This window comes from Neolamprologus brichardi, chromosome 5, assembly GCF_056152115.1.
Source record: "Neolamprologus brichardi isolate AB-2024 chromosome 5, ASM5615211v1, whole genome shotgun sequence".
In the NCBI taxonomy this organism is placed as follows: domain Eukaryota; kingdom Metazoa; phylum Chordata; class Actinopteri; order Cichliformes; family Cichlidae; genus Neolamprologus; species Neolamprologus brichardi.
Genome location: NC_142108.1, coordinates 28,120,506 through 28,140,426, shown reverse-complemented (window position 1 = coordinate 28,140,426; position 19,921 = coordinate 28,120,506). Strand labels below are relative to the sequence as shown.

General features: G+C 39.2%; 2 protein-coding genes across 10 annotated transcripts in view; one reads left to right on the top strand and one right to left on the bottom strand.

Moving 5' to 3' along the window:
* The window catches only part of slc12a5a (solute carrier family 12 member 5a), a 175,434-nt gene extending 165,647 nt beyond the window's left edge, over nucleotides 1-9,787 (top strand). For 2 of the 5 annotated variants that reach the window (XM_035904660.2, XM_087840969.1), the window contains exons 23-26: nucleotides 123-355; nucleotides 599-613; nucleotides 845-978; nucleotides 3,459-9,787. In XM_035904660.2, coding sequence (XP_035760553.2) covers nucleotides 123-355; nucleotides 599-613; nucleotides 845-978; nucleotides 3,459-3,550 — 474 coding nt within the window. In that variant the 3' untranslated portion in view covers nucleotides 3,551-9,787. The remainder of the gene's footprint in view (nucleotides 1-122; nucleotides 356-598; nucleotides 614-844; nucleotides 979-3,458) is intronic. The other 3 variants (XM_087840967.1, XM_087840965.1, XM_087840968.1) reach the window with 3 other exon arrangements.
* Nucleotides 9,510-19,869, bottom strand: ncoa5 (nuclear receptor coactivator 5). 5 transcript variants are annotated; one of them, XM_035904663.2, is made up of 12 exons: nucleotides 19,756-19,869; nucleotides 17,297-17,355; nucleotides 15,742-15,997; nucleotides 15,406-15,513; nucleotides 14,633-14,696; nucleotides 12,464-12,682; nucleotides 12,266-12,384; nucleotides 11,848-11,977; nucleotides 11,442-11,644; nucleotides 11,133-11,337; nucleotides 10,863-10,954; nucleotides 9,510-10,720 (listed from the first exon to the last, which is right to left on the bottom strand). In XM_035904663.2, exons 3-12 carry the CDS (start codon nucleotides 15,908-15,910, stop codon nucleotides 10,152-10,154), a joined length of 1,878 nt encoding a protein of 625 aa, XP_035760556.1. In that variant the 5' UTR covers nucleotides 15,911-15,997; nucleotides 17,297-17,355; nucleotides 19,756-19,869; the 3' UTR covers nucleotides 9,510-10,151. The 5 variants fall into 5 exon arrangements, with proteins under 5 accessions (XP_035760556.1, XP_035760555.1, XP_035760554.1 ...); XM_035904662.2 differs by having other exon boundaries at nucleotides 9,511-10,720; nucleotides 11,442-11,641; nucleotides 12,266-12,387; XM_035904661.2 differs by having other exon boundaries at nucleotides 9,512-10,720; nucleotides 12,266-12,387.
* Nucleotides 19,870-19,921: the final 52 nt, after the last annotated feature.

Sequence of the window (19,921 nt, the reverse complement as noted above, 5' to 3'; positions counted from 1 at the left end):
CACTGTGGCTCTCTGTGACTTTACCTGCATTCCTACATTTCCACCTCAATTGTGACTCTTTCAACCTTCCATGTAATGTACATGTAAATCCACATCCGTCCACTTATCCTCTCGTCTCATAGTCAAAGTCGGCCTCTTCCCCTGTGTCCCCCCCTGCCCAGGTTCAGCTCATCCATGACAATACCACCCCGGCCAGCCCTGCAACCCCAGCCACTCCGCTGACCCCTGGAGAGGGGGCTCAGAGCCCAGGGGAGCAGGTCCAGATGACCTGGACTGAGAAGTGTGACGGCGAGCCAGCCAAGCCGCCTGGAGCAGCAACACCAGAGGGCATCAAAGACATCTTCAATATGAAGCCGTGAGTATTTTCCAATGCTTAGGGAACCTTTGGCTGTTATAAAACTGAACTACCCGCTGGTTACTAAGAAAAACAGAGCCTTGAGTCTCTTAATTGTGTTGTTTGCTTTCTTCGAATTATTGTAACACCAGAAATGGCTACTAATATAAGATTTAGGCTTGCTTGCGGGAGAAATGAACTTCACTAAAGACATGAACAGTTTAGCACTGATAATGGTGTATTTCTCCTTTTGCCATGCTGCAGTGAGTGGGAGAACCTGTAAGTACTGAAGTCTCAATAAACGTCATTCAGTCCACTCATGTTTTATAACGTTCAACTCAACCACGTGAGCAGATGACAATCATTAAAAAAGAAATGTGTGACTGAGCGCCATGTCACCCATGTCTCCACTTGGCATTGCAAAATTCTGTGTCATACGCTTTAAAATAAAATGTCTGGATGCTAATCAGCATGGATATGTTTTGACTTGCTCTCTTTGTCTATTCTCAGGAACCATTCCAATGTGCGACGTATGCATACAGCTCTCCGGCTGAATGAGGTCATTGTTAAAAAGTCTTCAGAGGCCAAGCTAGTCCTCCTCAACATGCCAGGGCCACCCAGGAACCGGACAGGTGATGAAAACTGTATCCTTTACCCAAACAGTAGGTTTACTGAACAGGGTCTCTAATATATAGGTGACAGAGGTGCCTTCATTTCCAAACACAACTAATCAGCTTTGACAGTTTGGAGTTACTTGCATTCAGATGTCGGCTAACTGGTGAGAAAGAGATTAGAATATATAACATATATATATGAGTTTGCATATGAGCTTATATACATTCACCAGTTACTTTGTTGTGTACACTTGTTTAGCTGCTTGTTAATGCAAATATATAATCAGCCAGTCACAGAGCAGCAGCTCGCTTCATTAAGCCATGTAGACATGGTCAAGACAGCCTGCTAATGTTCATACTGAGCAATGGGGATGATAAATGATTTAAGTGATTTTAAATGTAGCACGGATGTTGGTGCCAATTAGGCTGGTCTATTGCTGGTCTATTGCCAAATAGGCTAGTCTGAGTATTTCAGACACTGCCAAACTTCTGGGACTTTCCATCTTTAGGGTTTACAGACAATGGCCTGGAAAACTGAAAACATCTCTGGGCCAAAATACCTTGTTGACATCAGAGGTCAGAAGAGAATGGTTAGATGGGCAGAAGACCACACCAGATGCCACTGCTGTTAGCTAAGAACAGAAAACTGAGGCTATAGTTCACAAAGGCTCACTGAAACAGATTGTAAAATGTTGGCTGGTCTGATGAGTCTGGATATGTGCTGCGACATTCAGCTGATAGGGTCAGAATTTGGCCACTTCAGGCTGGGGATGGTGGTTTAATGGTGTGGAGGATATGTTCCTGGTACGCTTTTGGCCTCTTGGTATCAAATGAACACCACTTAAATGTCAGTATTGTTGCTCACCATGTGTGTCCCTTTATGACCAAAGCGCACTCATCTTCAAGCAGGATAACACACCATGTCACAAAGTTCAAATATCTCAAACTGGGTTCTCGAACATGTCAGTGAGTCCTCTGTACCCAGATGGCCTCCGGAGTTACCAGATATCAATCCAATAAAGAACATTTGTGATGCTATCATGTCAGTACAGCTCTCTGAGAAATGTTTCCAGGAGCCTTGTTGAATCTATGCACAAAGAATTAAGGCAGCTCTGAAGGCAAAAAGGGGTTCCTACCTACTAGTAAGGTGTAAGTAATAAAGTGGCCAGTGGGTGTATAAGAATACTGTGTCATGGATGTGTAAGACAGTGTTTTATACATCTGTAAAGGTTCAGTTTCAAATTATAAGTAAGTCTTCAAATGTTTAAATATAAATGATAAAATTCTGATTGTGTTAAACTTTTTTTTATCGATCCACACACAATCATATTGAGTTTGGGCCTCGAGCCTCTATGTAACTTCGCGAAAGATTTGAATTTTGTGTTAAAGCAATCAACAGAGGGTTTGGGTCAGTAAGTTAATTGTCTTGATTTCAGGAACAGTAATAATTTGTTATCAGAAACATTCTGTTTAATGGGTCTCTAAAGATCTAATTAGGATTTCAAAGCACAAACCATTATTGCAGAAATCAGCGAACTTTTAAACTAATTTTTTCAGGCTTTAGTTTTATGTTTTATTCTAGTTTTATGTTTTTGTTTTGTTTTTGTTTTTTTTTACAGTATATGAACCTAATTATGAAATATTTTTCTGGCAGTGTCCTTGCTTTGTTTACAACAATTTAAGCCATGAAGTCCAAGGAAACTGCTTGTAGACCTTTGTCATAAAAGTCAGGGAATGGGTATAAAAGCTTTGGGTATTTTCAGTAGCACTGTAAATTCAAAAATAGGAAAATGGAAGAAGCCAGAAATCACTCCACCTAGATCTGATCATTCAGCCAAGCTTAGTACCAGACACAAAGGGTTTGGTCCAGGAGATAACAAAAAGCCCAGCAGTCACTCTAACAGAGCTTCAGAAGTCCTTTCTACAGACGGAAGAACCTGCCAGAAAGACCACAATGTCATGAGCAACTTTTTGGGTTTGAGTAGCTAGACAGAAGCGAGTCTGACAACCTACTTGAAGTTTGTCAAACTGCATTTAAAGCCCTCTGACAGCATTAGGAAAAAGCTCCTCTGACAAGTCAAAAAGCGAACTCTTTGAATAGCACCAAAATCTTTTTAGAAGCAAGACGACAGTCATCTTTTGGACAGTTTTTTTTTCAAAGCCCATCTCAATGAATATATGGAGCAAACCATGATATAACACGAGTACGGTGCTTTAGTGGCTGCAGAACAAATCTGTGACTTCTCTTCACAAAACAGACAGACAGCTGCTTACAGATGCTTTCCATCCAGTCTGTCAGAACCTAAAAAAATGCCAGGAAGAAAGTGATAAACGTTCCAAGTGTAGATGCTCGAGGCCTGTAAGACTGTACCTCCGAAAAACCTGGTTTCGGGTTTTCGAGGTTTCATTTTCTCATTATAGGTCATTGAGTGTAAAGTGAGCATCGCAGAGCAAAAGGGGAACATTGTGAAGTGAGTGTATGAGCTGTTTCCTTAATCATTCTCTCCCAGATATGGAGTTTCTTGAGGTCCTCACTGAGGGCCTGAACCGAGTCCTCCTAGTCCGTGGAGGTGGTCGCGAGGTCATCACTATCTACTCCTGAAAGAGCAAACCCCCTCCCCTCATTATCACCCCTCTCTCAGCCCTGCTCCTGTGTCACCCGTACCCAAACCCTCTCATCAATGCTGCACCATTATTATATCATTCTTACAGTTTATTTCTATAACATAGTCCTCTCACACTCAACCAAATAACCCAGCTCAGCTTCAGCACCTCTCCGCCAGCTCAAACCCCAGCAAACCAACAAGCAGTATTAAACACTAAGCTACTCTCACTCCAGGCAAAAAAAACCTGCTATAAATAGTATAGGCTCTAGACTGAATTAGATGCTATCAACATTTGTTCTTGGAGACGTTTTTTGCTTTGCAAGATTGAAGTCTGCTACAGAAACTCGCACTGAGTCGCAGTGACTCGGTCAGGAGGAGGTGGTGATGGGGTCTGCATGGGTTGTTAGTTGAGGTGTGAGCACGCATGCATGTATGTGTCTCTTTGTTTTAATCTAGGTAGATTTTATTTCTTTTTTTCCCCTGTTCGAACACAAATGTGGCATAGACATGGCTTCTCCACGGAGAGATCGAGAGCCAGCTGAAATGAGATCAATGTAGGATTGTCTATTCGGTTCTCTCGTGGTGATCAGACACTTCCCACAGCGTTCCAGCCTGCTGTCTACGATGTGAATAACCGTTCAAGGCAAAAGACACTTCTACCCACAGTCAGTGTCACCTGCTAGAGGACGTATCTATGAGTAATTCACAATGGCATTTGAAAAAAGTGAAATGGCATGTGGATCAGACTTGCAGTATTATCTTTAAATTGATGCTCCACTCGTTCTGTTGATTCCATCACCCACACTCCTTTCAGCTCATTTCTTAGTGGCTGTTCATCCCCGTGGCCACTGTTAGTGCCAAAAAATACAAGGCTAGCTTAGTTTGTCGAGATTGACCCACAATTAAACTGTGAATAGCAGAAGCCTGGTGTGACAGCGGAGTGGGGAGACATGACAAAGCCCCCTCTGAGGAGATTATCAGCGCCAGCACCCCTCGACCTCTCGTGTGGATCACTGTAAATAATGTACAAGCTCTGACGCGTTGTTCAGTATGAGTGTAGTATTTTTGTGACATACTAAAAAGATTCTAATGGAAAGGAAAAACAGAGACAGCTTAAAACAGCTGCTTTTAAAAAAAAAGGTTAAAAAGGTTTATTTATTTATTTATTTATTGGATTTATTTATTGGACGGCATAGGCTCCTTTCACTATGATAAGCGTCATTGTAACCTCGACAAAGCACTGCACCTGCACTGTCCACCACTGTGCGACGAGTGAAATTTTGATGATTTCATCAAATTCATTAAGAAAAAAAAATACTAAATGTTATTTTTTCATGTAGAGAACAAATATGTATTTACGTTTATAGACTGAATTTACACATATTGATGAAATAGCTGTATATCATCTTGGCATTCATAGCTCTGCCAGTGTTTTGCCAAACTTCAATACATTAAATGTGCCATATCGAAGTTTTTTCAGAGAAGTGGTAAACAAAATTCTGACAATTCAAGTTAGAGAGAACAAAGTGTCATTAAAAAAAAAAGGTAAAGGGAGGCATCTATGGGAAACTAGCAGGGTGATGACACTGTAGTTGGAATGTCACCCTATAGATAATTAAAGAATACATGTTCAGCCCTCCATAAAACGTCCAGCTGTTGTCGATATCTGCTCTTGCCGAGTTGAGTTTTTGAACATCTATTGGTTATTTGTTTATAGGGTCTAGCCGAAATAAATAGAGAGGACAATGGCTTCTGTAGCTACTCACTTTGTCCACAAGAATGAACTCTATGCAGTAGACTACTCTCCAGTGAGATTTTCTATCCTATTTGATTGGTTGTGAACAAATCATATTTACGTTTGAAGAAGAAGAGTGCATTTTTGAAGGAATGTGCAATGGTTGAAATCTGGACTCACGTGATCACGTTATTTATTTTTTTACACATATATTTTGTATATGTAGATTTCGTAAGTCTTATAAAATCCAAAATCATCTCACTCTGACCAAGGACAGCTGTCACTTTACTTTGATTGCTCCTGTTTCTTTTCTTAAAGAAACTGTTTTTGGTCATTTGCACTTCTAGTAGAAATATACAGTAAATATAAATAAACATATATATATATATAAAAATATATATATACAGTATATACGATATAGGGAAGCAAAACAAATTAGTTTCTAGAACTATTTACAAACAGTATTAAATGTTTTTAGTGTTGCTTGAATGTCGGACCATATGTTGTGAATGCTGCTAGTATCTATAGATTTATTTGTACTGTAAATAGAGATGAGATAAATCAACATTAAAGATATAGTAAAAAGGGTATAGACATACATATCAGCGGTGGTAGCGGTGGTTATCTAACAAGACACGGCTGTACCTGTACACATTTGGCCCGTGATCTCTCGACAGGGTTAGCTTTCTGTTTTATTAGAAAACTATACTGAATATCTTGATGCAATATTATAACTGAGGGCAAAACCGTCACCCTTTATTGTCTTTTCTAAAACGTGCTCTCGAAATTACTATTTTTAATCCCCTGAGTAAAGCGAACCAGTTTTCGGGGAACACGTTTTCTGTTTAGCGCTTTTAAAGAAACCGAGTGGAATTGCCAAAACATTAAAACATGAATATTTGTTTTGAGACTTTTAAACACACCTACCTGTGACACCTGAAGACAAGCAGCCCACTCCTAGTTTCAAAGATTTCTCTGTGCCAAGTGATGAAGAATTTATTTATTATGCTTGTCACAAAAAAGGGGGGAGGGGGTTGTTTGACACTCACACCTGTTTTTGAAGAACATGGTTATTTTTGGGATTGTCTCTATAACATTGCCTGCATCAACTGAGCCTTTTAAATTTATTCAAAAGAAAAGATATCTGATGTTTATTGGAGACGTTTATTGGAAATAAATTTAGTTATGGAATTATAAATGTTTTATAATTGCTGTTTGCATGGTACCATGTGGCAATATTTGTTTTAGTGATTTTATATCGTGATGACTTACATGTTTTAAGGTGCAGAGTCAGAGTGGTGGAGAAAGGTGTCAAACATTCTCAATGAGTTTCCGATTTTGAGAACTCAGGAGTGTTGCCGCGCAGTCGGCAGCATGGTTTAACATTGAAAATAAGTTTTTTTTGCAAAAAACTCAAACAAAAAACAAAAACAAAATAGGAAAAAGTATGAGTTCACTATATTGTTAATCGTTATATTTCAATCTCGCTCAAGTAGTCTTATGTAATGTGATAGAAGATTTTGAGTTTGCAAATAGACGAGCCTTGGGAATAGTCATTTCACATTTTTGTAAATATGAATATCACAAATCAAGGACACTGTAATCTGCTAGTGTTGTCTTTTGTTGTACACTGTTCTATCACTGTGGGCAAAGTCTTAGAGTTTTGTAAGATTATGTGCAATATTGTTCTCATATTGGTATTTTTTCCCCATTTTGTCACAGTTTCAGTTTATATAAATAACTGGAGATGTCAGCAGTCTCTTAAATTTTTAGAGTGTTTGTCACCAGGTCTTTTGGACCAGAAAAACCTAAAGTGTTCAACCAAAATGTGGCAGAGGCAGCACAGCACTTTACACTGAGGGGCACACTGTGATAGAGAGGTCGGATGGCAAAAGAGCCAGCCCGCTCTGCACGGACTCTGTCCCACAGTGATCCCTGGTGGCACAAGAGTGTATTTACAGCCAGCTCTGGCGGTCTGACAGCTCAGACTAAAAAGAATAAATAAATATCATGAAATCCCATCATCTTGCTGCGGTTCCCAGCTGCAACAGTTCAGATTATTAATTTTGTTACATCTTATCATTTGAGCGTTTTCTTGGACATTTTTAGCATGCATCACTTTTTTCTTTCCTTTTTTTTCCTTGCCAAACTTCTTTAAAAGAATAATAGTAACTGTTAAATTTCTAGTGCTTGTCACTCAATCTGTGAGGTGAGCCTTCCCAGAATTCCCCCTCAACTCCACTGCTCAGCCCTTCTGCCCCAGCTCCCTGGTCTCCCCCATCCCAACCACGAAAATCCACCCCAGCTCTGTATTTTAAATGTGACTGCAGTATAATTCTGAGAAATGATCAAAGAATATAAAACTCGCGCTTCCAAACCTGGTACAGGCTCTGCTTGGACAAGGTGCGATAGTCGATTTAAAAACCAGCACGTCCCTCTCCCCCCTGAACTGATCCGTGATTTCGATCAGATCTTTCACCTGCACAACTGTAGCATGAGGCAAACTTGCCAGTGATCATTACCCAGTCTCCATCCTAAAATGGATATTAAGGGCTCTGAAACACATCTGTTACCGGGTTGAGGAGGCTGTCGTGTTAAGACACCAACAGAGAAGTACAAAACTAATCCCAGATTATTGCAGATGGGGGCACACAGTCTGTAGCTGAAATAAGATCCTACCCCCTCAATATTATCTTCACAGAAGCATCAGATGTGCCTGATATGGAAGGTAATGCAACAGCTGCACTTACATTTCACACAGTCGATCTCTCTGGGAGTCAGATGAGAAAAACTCAAGCGGCTATTCATGCAGTGCAAGCAGAGCCCCACTCCGGTTATGTTGTGTAACTCAGTGCATGCATGCAACTACCCTGAACAAGGTGTTTTGAAAATATATTGGGTGTTTGTGGTATAAAAGTATTTTGTTTATATCAGACACTTTTCTTTGTAGTAGTAGAATATTTTTCCTTAGCACTGGCCCATTGTATCCCAGGATGAATATTATTCTAGTATGAGATTCTATTTTTTATGGTAGAGCTGTTGACATGGTCCTCTCATTGTGTCTAATAGCTGGAGATGAAGTGATTACCAAAGTATATTTCAGTTAACTACATAAATGAGTGTGAAAATGTGTGCTCCAGTGAATTAGATGAAGACACGTGCAAATTGTTTACCTTCTTATCAAAATTTGTAGCAAATGTCACTCCCCTGAGAATACTGTTTCAACAAAGTAAAACAAAGAACACTGGACGTGCCAAGGTATTATAAGAGACGCCTGTTAATTTTTATTTTTAAATGTTTGAAAAAGCAGTAGGTCTGCTGCCTGTCCAAAACTGGCGATGTACCTCTTTTCAGTCACCAGTTTTGGTTTTATTCAGTGTATTGTTAGAAGTATTTCCAACTACCAAAACAGATTTGCTATTTAGGCTTTCAAATGACCTTAAGAGGACAAGTTGTGCATTTTGGGAAGGGCACAGGTATTGGTTTATTGCATTTTGTGCAATAAACCAATTACGGCTTTATCAAAAGGTATATCCATCTACCAGCATCTCTGAAGCTCAAAACTAACACGCATCTAGTTTCCGTGATTGCTACTTAAAACAAGGCTTAAAAACACATCATTTGTGAAAGGACCATGTCTGGGCGTTAGTAAGTTGCTGGTCTTGACTAAGAAAGAGCAGAGTATGTAATCTGTCATTACAAACTTTGTTTTTTGTACAGTTTAAATAAGGGGTACACACAAGTACTGAGCTTTAACAAATGCCCAGTTTCATTTGAATGATTCAGTTATTGGAGATTTGAATTTTTCTGCTACGGACTCCCTTATCATTCAACTTTTATTTAATGGATATTTCCCAAAATGAATTATTCCTTAATACTTGATGGCTTTAACAAAAAAAAAAAAAGTAACCAGTACCATAACCCTGTCACTGTCCAGACTTGTTTTGAAATTCACTGGACTTGTGGGAAACACTTTGTATGGATGCTTGGAGAAAAAAAAAAATGCACTGGATGTAGAGGATGTATACAGCATACACACAAAGACACAGCTGTATCAAATTCAACAATATTGAAACATTGTTTCATTCTGAACCGTTCACTACTTCCTTGATACCGTACCTAGTCTTATGGTAAAGCCGTAGTGTGTTCCTTTCAGTTCTGTGGGAGTGTGTTTGTGTGTACATGTGCACTTGTACCTGCTGGGGGCGGGGGTGGTCATGGGCGAGGGTGGGAGGGGGCTACGTGTAAATAAAATACAGTTAGTGTGGAGGTGTTTATTTTTTTGTGTCAGTGCAAGTTAAATATTCTAAAACAAAAAAAAGACCTGTATTATTCTCTATTGTGGTTCATGGTACATTTAAAAGAAAAAATAAAGAGGAAAAAGTAGTTTTATCTTACATTTCAAATGCTTATCTCTATGGCTTCTGGCGATACCCGTTCCATTTTATAGATTTGTCAGCACAAAATGCAATAAACCAATACCATTTTATTACAGGAATTGTGTCCGAGTTTTTAATTATGTCTTGTTTTGTTCATGAAAAAACAAAAAACAAAACAATGTTACAAATTAAAAGACTGTAAAACTATAAGACAATAGTTGGAAAAGAACTGAGAATTCCATCTGTAAGCAAAATGTACTTCATAACATTAACTCATAATGAGTCTGAATAATTATTTTCTGGCAAACAGCTGCAAAAAAGTCTTCACATTTTATGAACAATGGAGGAAAAGAGATTAAAAGGTTTTACAAAAACATCCCTACAGTCTACTGATACTAAGCAAGAAAACTCACTGCACAGGAAAGTTTATGGCATCGGAGGGAAAAAAATAAAATTAAAAAAAATTCAGGGTTCTACAGCTTTTCAGTAGTGTCGGGGGTACATGGACACAGGTGGGGCCTGACCCATGCTGGGTGCTGGTCTTGGGGCTTGCTGCTGAGAGGCCCCACTACTCACCAGATGGTTGAGAGAGGGTCCACTCTGAATGAGTGTGTCCAGAGCTTTCTGGACACTCGGGTTGTCAAAATTGATGCCTGAAGCAGAGGTGGGGGGTCTCTGAACACTGGTGGCAACTGGCATTCGGCCTGGAGGGTTTGCGTACCCCTGAGATGCAGGTGCAGGAGGACCTGGCATTGGTGGGCGGGATGGGTTTTGGGAAGGAGACTGGCCAAGAGATCCATATGAGTGTGACTGTGAGGGTGCAGAGGGGAGGCCAGTAGTGCCTGTTAACTGCCCACTGCCACTGTTGAACAGACTGAGGATTTTAGCCTGCAGCTCCTGCTGGTGACTCGGATTAGCCGAGGTGCTTGAACCCGCTGACAGACTGAGATGACCCGACTGTGGGGGTGTGTGAGTAGATGAAGGAGGGAGTGCTGCAGCTGAAGAGGGAACTTCATGATGTACTGCTGGAGGAGGCCCAACATGGACTGGAGCTGTATGGAGACATATCAGTTATTTGCTTCTCTATAGAAATCATTGTATTCAACAGAAACGTCAATAACCATTTCCAGTCCACCAGTTCCTCTCATTTTTATGTGTATGTAAATGAAAATTAAACCAAAGAGGTGGCATTACCTGCAAGGGGATCTGCTGTACTTCGCACCAGCCGAGCTCTTTTGTCCTTCAGGTATGCAATCAGACTGTCCAACTCGTCGGGAGTCACAAATCTACCCAACAAAACAAGATTATTCTTTCAATACAGAGAAACTAAATATCATGTAGATTACTACAACACACCATCACTAACTGATGAAATGTTGCATTCCCCAAAGCCATGTTATTTCATTGTAAAGTCTCCATGTTTCAGGATACTTGTATAAAAGCATAAAGATTTAAACCAGCTACCTATTTTCAGCCAATAGTGTGATGTTAGTAAGTAAGGAGACGGGGTGGCTCTCTCGGTCAGGCTCTCTGAGTAACACATCATCTGCCATCTTCGCAGCCTTTCTGGCTATCTCCTCACGTTCTTTTTCACGGTTTTCGATTTTGTAGGTGTCATAGTTGTGGGCAACCAGCATCATGGCGTCCTGCATGGGCATGTTTCGATGCTCTGTAAGAATAAATGTAAGAAGTGCAACCAAACAAAATAAGATTCTGACACTTCTGAATTACCTGAAACGTTCCAAAAAACACATTAATATCATCTTGAATTACCTTGAGGTGTGCCAAACAGGATATTGACAGTGCAGGAGCGATGCACCTGGTGTTGTTGGGTTATGATGATGGCAAAAGGAGTACGAGCTCGGCCTACATCCTCCAGTGCTTGAGTTAGAGACACTTCTGTGTTGAGGAAGATCAAATCCACCACCATCCCCAAGTCACGGACCTTCCGCCCAACCGTCTCAGCATACTCCCTACAGTTGGTTTTAAAGCACAAGTACAGAAGCAGACGTGGACACACACACACACACAAACACACACACAAACACACACACACACACACACACACACACACACAGTATGAAATGAAAACATTCCATGTACTTTGAATATTTAGATAGATGTTTCTGGTCAAGTATCAGCTTTTTTTTCCCCTATAAACAACAGACTGTGGACATACTTTTGGGCTTTGTTGACAACAATTACAGAGCAGTCGACAGGACGGTCAGCGTCATGACGCCGCTGGAGTTCTTCATAGTACTGCCGATACAGTTCATTACGCCGGCGTTCTTCTGGTCGTAGACGCTCCTCTACAGGTAATGAGAGGTGGGAGTGATTTCAAAATCATGTCAGTTTAAATTTGTATCCATTTGAATTTAATTATGCAGAAATCCTGGTACTTTATATTCTTAGTGCTTTCAATTGTAAACCCAAAATTACAAAAAAAAAAAGTGTCAAGATATTAGAGGAAAATCCTGAGAATTAAACCCACACATGACAAAAGAAAAAAATAAAAATAAAAAAAATAATCAATCAAAATTCAGAGTATTCAAACCAACCATTCCTACACTATACCCTGTACACTGAAGACAACATACCTTCTGGCTCACGACGTCCATTCCAGGGATCTCCATAAGGATCCCTGTAGGTCTCGTCCTTCCTCCTGAAATAATCTTCTGCACCACTGCCACTACGGTAGTATCTGTCATACTCGCTTCTGCTGTATGGGAAAAATTTCAGGTTCAAACAAAAGCTTAACCACTAAAGACTCAATCAGTGGATGGTTTGTCAGTCACCTGTAAGCAGAATCCCGCGGGTCACCTCTGATGTCCTTGTCTCTGCTCTCTGAGCTACGGTACCGGTAATCAGGGTCACGAGAGTGGCCACCTGGTCTAGGCTCCCGGGAGTCCCTCCCATCACGGCTGTCCCGAGGCTCACGTCCGTCACGCCCATAAACAGGTGAGCGAGACCGAGGTCGGGGCTCTTTGCTGTCCCCGAAGGTGCTGTACGGGGCCCTGAGAAAAATGTTATCCATTAGTGCAGGTTAAGAGTTGAAGCTGCCTTTGAAATATTAGAAAACAGGAATGCCTGTCCTTAGCGGATGAGGACAGGTCAATGGGCTGGTAGTGTAAAACTTGTAAAATAAATCTCTACTTATATTTTTTAAACATTTGAATAAGAGCAAATAAACAAACAAAAAGTTTTTCCCCTTTGTTTTCTTTCTTCTTCAGACCACTTGCACAAATTCAATCCGGTAAGCGATTCCGATAATTCTTAGCAGCAAGTTTTCAAAAATGTTCTGTGATCTACAAACACACAACTACCAACCGAACATTTAATGTTTATTGACCACAAATCCAGCTCTGAATAAAACAAACTTTTTGAAGGTGGTTTTATTTTGCACATACAGCGCAATAGGCTCACAGGCTGTTCATTCTTCCAGAAGTTGAATTTCCATACTATAAATGAGGTTGCAAGAATATCAGAGACCAAGTAAAGATGTTTCAAGTAAAATGATATAATATTCTGAAATAGCATGACATACCAGTTTTATTTGAGTCAGATTAAAGTATTTTCCTAACCCCTTGTGATTTGACAGTTTCTCTCATTAAAAAAAAATAAATAAATTTATACATAAAATAAATAGTATGGTTAACCAAACATTTGCTTATTACCATGTAAAACGTAACTTTCATTAAGGCTCAACTCCGAAACGGTTCACAAACAAAAGACAAAACTACCAAAACACGAAGCGCATTTAGAGATTCTTTGTATCGCCACACAATGATACCCTGCCTACTTTTCTATTCCCTAACATTTAAATTTTCCCTGGTCCACAAAAAATAAAATAACGCAGTGTTACACTTACTCTATTTACACTGAAGTAATATAAAATTCCAGCAGCTAAGTGTTGTACAGAATTTAAAAAAACAAAACAAAAAACTACTGCATATTCTGTCCAAGGTACAGTGAAACACTTTACTTACAATATGACGAGATAGAAAGATGAGAAGAGTTTCCCTTAAGTGGATCAGATGAAATGCAAGACTTGCAGCAAGTCAACATGGAGGAAGTCTAAAAGAAACTTTCACTGACCTTTAGTGGGCTCAGTAGTTACTTAACAATTCACAATAGGCAACTAAATCTAAATACGCAGAAGCCCAGTGGAGATGGACCATAACCTGCTGCCTCTGAAATAAGTTTCTCTGATGTGTAGGATGCTCTGTAGCATGTACTGAGTCAGAATCTGTATGGTGATCACTGAGCTGGTTAAAGGAATACATAACAAAGCTTAAACTAAAAATACAAGACCATACCGGCAATTATGGGTTTTTTTTTGTATTATTATTATTATTATTATTATTATTATTATTATTATTATTATTATTATTATTATTATTTTAAATACAAAGGTACTCTATGGAGTTTTGACCACTAACAACCTGCAGCTGTGGTTTTGAGGATAGGTCAACATGGTTTGTATTTTGTGCAGACATCAGCTGATGCAACGGGTTTATGTTATACACTGCTACTATTCAGCTTTAGATTATCAGACGCATACGCCTAATTAAAAATGTTGTAAAATATTAATGATAAAAATATTGTGAGGCACAGACCTTCCTACTGGATATGAAACATGAGAAAGTGACACACGATAGTCCTATCGTCACGCAAAGAACACCAGTGCTGAAAAAGAGCCACGACGTGAAGAATGTTTGAGACAAAGACACTTAAATTACATCCATATGTCTCTATTCTTTATTTCAACACATCAGTAAACTTTTAACTTTGGTTGAAATACTGAATCCGCCATAAACAAATCCGTCTAATGGTGCAGTAGCATCCATAAAGCGAACTTCTTCACTGGTGGAAATTACAGGTGAGGATATAGTTAAATACTTTATTTTTTTAAACCAACAACTGTGGCGATGGTAGTTCTTCACACTCATTTCGCGTTACTTTACCTTCGTGGAGGGCTCTGCTGGGATTGAGGTTTAGCTTGCCGTCGCTCCACTGCCATATTTACATCTGAAAATAAATCAATCCAAACGTTGAACACAACAGTGACATGGAGATCTGCTAATGATGTTCACGCAAAAAATGGAAGTGGCTGCGTCACCGTCCAAATGAAACAGAGTGCCAGGATCCAAATTTTAAAATCCAAAAGGGACGGAAGTTCAAAATGCAGAAGATTCTGTCGCCCAATCTGTCAAATTGAGTTTGAGATGAACCCAAAATGATGGACGTCTTTTCTCCGGGTCAAAATTTGCAAGAAACTAGCAGAGCTTGAATGTATTCGATTTTCAAGTTCAAATTTGGGCTTCAGAAACTCCCCAAACCAAAAGTGACACATCTAAATCCGCGTTGAAATATCGTACACAACAGCATTGCCAGAATTTAAAAATGCATGTTTGCCTTTATTGTTGATTTGCAAGTACAAAAAGGAAAAGAAGAAGAGGAGGAGAAAAAATAAAATAAAGCACCGTGCGTTCGTGGTTGATCAGACTCTAAACGTAGGGGTAATTTAAAAAAAATAAAAAAATAATAAAATAAAATATTTTATTCCTAAATTCAGACAAATAATTATGCCATTCAATTTTTTTTTTTTTTTTTTTTTTTTTTTTTTTAAAATATTAGCACATAACCTGACCTTATTCTTTCATTAGCTTGTTTTTTTGGGAACACAAATAATAACTCCTTCAGCCATACAATCACATCACTTGCAGTTAAGGCTTACCTATTTTATAACCTTTATATATTCGACCTTTTTGGGCCGCCTTTGCAGCTTCGGCTTCCTCAATGCGTTCAAATTGTACAAATCCGAACCCACGAAACATGGATACGCCTGGAAGAGGAATATTTTAAGTGCACAACCTTAGGACAATTCTGAAGAGCCATTTTTGATCAAAATACCCATTTAATCCCTTTTAAATATATAAATTAAAACATTCTTGTATTTCATGCGAACTTGTCTGTAATTTTAACTAGTCAAAAATATTTCACGACTTTTAGGGACAACCTCCCTAATGCATACTGTCGTCATGTCATTAAAACTTGTATTGTGTTTACTGACCGACTACCTTCCCGTATGGGCTGAACAGGTCTTCCAAATCCTTCTTTTCCATGTCGGAGGTCGGCAAATTCCCAACAAAAATCCTCCTCTCCAAATCTCTAGGATCATTACTGCTGCAGGAGCGCGAATAGCGCCCTGGTGATAGGCTGCGACTCCTTCGGCGAGACATGATTAGATCCCAAGTTCACCGGTTTGTATCTTCCTGCGTCTCAAATGCTTGAACAGGTTTGGTTTGTTCACTTAAGAGATCAAATTCCTTGGAAGGATAAAAGGTCAGACAGAGCATCAAAAAGAGTTCAATCTTCAAATCCAAATTAAACTGGAAATGTACCGATAAATCATAAACCACTCCAAAATATTTACATATATTTTATAATTTTCTAATTTAATTAACCTGTTGTGCAACAGGTTAATACACAAAAGGAAAAAAAAGTTGCACTGCAAGTGATATTTTTTTCCTTTTTAATAAATGTTGATTTTTTTCCCCCGCACCATGGTCGCTTGTGCTGAAATGAAAATGTTCTCATCTCCCCATAAAATGGATTTTGGATAAAATTTTGTTTGAAATAACCGTTTATTGGAAAGATGCGCTTAATGAAGAAGAAAACTAGAACGTGTAAAAACAAATACATTAAATCCGTTTAAATGGCACAAGTTATGCCAGAATTTGACTGAGACGTGCAGAATGAATTAAGGTTTCTTCTTGTAAAATGTGCAATGACCCTTTTCATCTTCACTGCGTGCAGACTTTATTATTAGTGCAAAATAAATGAGTTTTCCACAAAGAAATGGCAGCAGAAGAAAATGAGACCACACTAGAAAAGCAGGACTAATCCGTGAGGAAAATTCCACAAATAATGTAGGAGAAAATAAGCCGCAATTCCCACGGTGGTGTAAAGAGAAAAACTTAAAATCACTGACTATACCACTGATTGTTTCCCCTCTTTAAATTTATTTTATTATTTTTTTTAATTTAATAAGTAATGTTCAATAACACACTTCGCTTGATCCAAAACACAAAGTTCTCGACATCGTACCCCAGCGAAATCCGAAACTGTCGTTGGTGGTTGTATAGCGAGAGAGAGAAATGACAGACACCGGTGTCTGATGTTCAGGATTCAGAGTGAGATATACTCTAGTTATAGTTGACGAGTGAAATATTTTAGAAGGTTCATGGTGCAAATTTAAAGTCACACCATCCGAGAAAAATAAGCGACATTGGGTCTCACAACAGTCCTTTGTGAAATAAATGCAGTCCTCTTCTCTTGAAATAACGCCGTCTTGAAGAAAATCAGATTAGCTGAAATGAAATCACGTTCCTGTGGTCACTCTGAAAATGCCAAAACCTAAAACGGCACAATTTTCTTAAAAGTCCTTAGGAGAAATGTGCGTTTTATGTGCCTTAGATAACGCAATATAAAATTATTTAAGGACAATAGAACCGCAAGAGGTTTTTTGGTCTCAAGATACATACAGCAGAAAGACCAGAGAGTTTCATTGCATTTATGCTTGAAGGAATTTACATAAACCTTTCAGGAAGCAGCTCCTTACATACCTTAACTTGAACCTGGATGGCCTGGATTCAGCATCCACTGAATTTAGGAACTAGTGTGTCTGGAAAAAAAAAAGATACAAACACCACAATAAGCTTATGAAAGTAATCAATTGAAATGCTCTAAAATATAGTCTCAAACTGCCTTTCAGAAAATTACTGAATAAATTGATTCACAATAACAACTCTACACATCAGCCTCAATTTCCCATGGCATTGCTGGAAACATTCCTCCTAGATTTTGGTTCACATTGACATGATAACATCACTGCGTTGCTGTAGATTTGTCAGCTGCAGATCCTCAATGAAAACCTCATCATTCACCACATTCCAAAGGTGCCCTATTGGACTGAGATCTGGTAATTGTGGAGGCCGAGAGCACAGTGTCAACAACAACATTGTCATGTTCAAGAAACTAGTTTGAGATGTTCTCAGGTAGGTCCGGGTGGCTAAACAATGTTCAGACGATATCAAAGAACATGTGCCAAGAAAATATCCTGCCAAAAATATCACACCAGCCTGAACCACTGATACATGTCAGGCCATTTTCATACTTTTATATGTTAGTTACAGCAAATTCAGAACACTAGACTAATCAAACCAGGCAATGTTTTACTAATCTATTTCCTGACCAATATTAGTGACCCTGTGTAAACTGTAGTCTCAGTTTCCCGTTCTTAGCATGGCATTTCCCGGGCATGGCACTTGGTGTGGTCTTCTGTTGCTGTAGCCCATCTGCACCAAGGTTTGAGATTTTGTGTAGAGCAAGGCGATATGACCAAAAATATTTATCACGGTATACATTTGAGAATTTGCGATAATGATATAACTGACGATATAATTGACACTAGACAAAATACTTTACAACTCCACAACTTTATTAGTGCAAAAAACCCATCAATGTATTTTCACTTAAACAAGCAGCTGTTTTTTTATGTGCATTAAAGTTATATAAAAAATTTACAGTGCAAATTCCTTGCTGACAGTTTAACCAAAAGGCATTTCCAGTGGAAATTGGCCGACATATCCTCAGCATAACCATGTATAATATCCACAAAACTTAAAAAGAGGTAATACACACACACACAATACGGTAATATTATGTTGAAGCACAGTACGTATCACTCCGCGAGGCTCCTGCTTAATATAGCCGTAATGCTCCGACAATCCATCAAGCGGTGCGGGTTCGTAGCTTAGCAAAGTCGTACTAAAACATTTGACAGATTTTCGAGCGCCGTGTACGACATAAAATCGTTTCGAGGTCAGTAAACAACCAGAATTCATACATAAGGCACATGGGATTATAACTGTCGATTTTCAGAAAAATTAAAGGATTGATTTTAAGTGTGCCGTATTTTCCAAACAACACGGTCATAACGACGGCCCGCTAGCATGCTCTACCAAAAATAGTGCTTTGTTGTGTATCTGACGGACGAAAGCTAAAACAGTTCCACACCACTGAAGTTGCAGCATTTTTGCAAACCAATTCTGGTTCATCCGTTTCATTTAACGATCCGCGTTCGCTCTTCTCGTTCTGCGTCGCCGTCATGTGCGTATTTGAACCTATTCACTGCGCATGCGCGTTTTACCCATATTCTATCGCGATATTTCATTTTCCTATCGTTGCCCAAAATTACACCGGTATTACCGTGAACGGTATGATATAGCCCAGCCCTAATTTTGTGCGATCAAAGATGCGCTTTTGCTTACGTTGATTGTAAAAAAAAATAGTTACTTCACTTAATACTGCCTTCAGTTCAAACCGGTTTGGCCACTGTCCTATGATTACCAACAAGTCATTATAAGTATTAAAAATAAGCTGCTTGTAGGAACAAACACATAATTTTTAAGAAACCTCAAAAAAGTCAATTAGCTGTAAGTACTTCACGTGCCTTGATTTAACGGGAAAAAAATAAACGAACAAAGTTTGAAGCATGTTTGTAAATGAGACATTATAATCTCAATTGGATCATCTGTATAAATGAAGGTTAAACAAAATAACTGAATGACCAGCAAAGCAAAGTAGCACATTCAAATGCCAGTCAAGTGTATCACCTCTCACCAAACGCCTTTTTAGCAACACAAATTCGACCGCGGCTCGTAATGTTACTTTCGACTCGGACTCTTCGCCAAAGCTTTCCGGCCAGCTCATAAATAACGATTTACACGATACAACACTAGCTATGTAATCCAAAAATAGACTCGTTACACTGCTCATAAAACTAAGTCGGTTAACATTAAAAGCAATGCTCTCATACACCGCCATTCCGAGAGACGTTATTGGTTACGGAGTAGCTACATGGAGCTAGGTTAATGTCGGCGGTTAGCTTCTTAACGCTGCCTTAACCAGGGACGTTAAAACCAAACAGATAGGTTCACAGTTACACCTGCAAATGCTTTACGATCCACGGTTCGCTGCAAGCAATGCTATAGCAAGAACGACAGGGCGACAATGTACTTACCTTCAAAGTCTATTTCGTGTCAATTTTCAGCCACCCAGCGTCACGGTCAACCACTATCCGCTCACAATGCTGCGCTTCTTCTTCACTTTATTTACGGCAACTGGCCCTGATATCTTCTTCTACCCCTTGTGTGGATGTAACTATCATTTGATTTAGCCTATATATC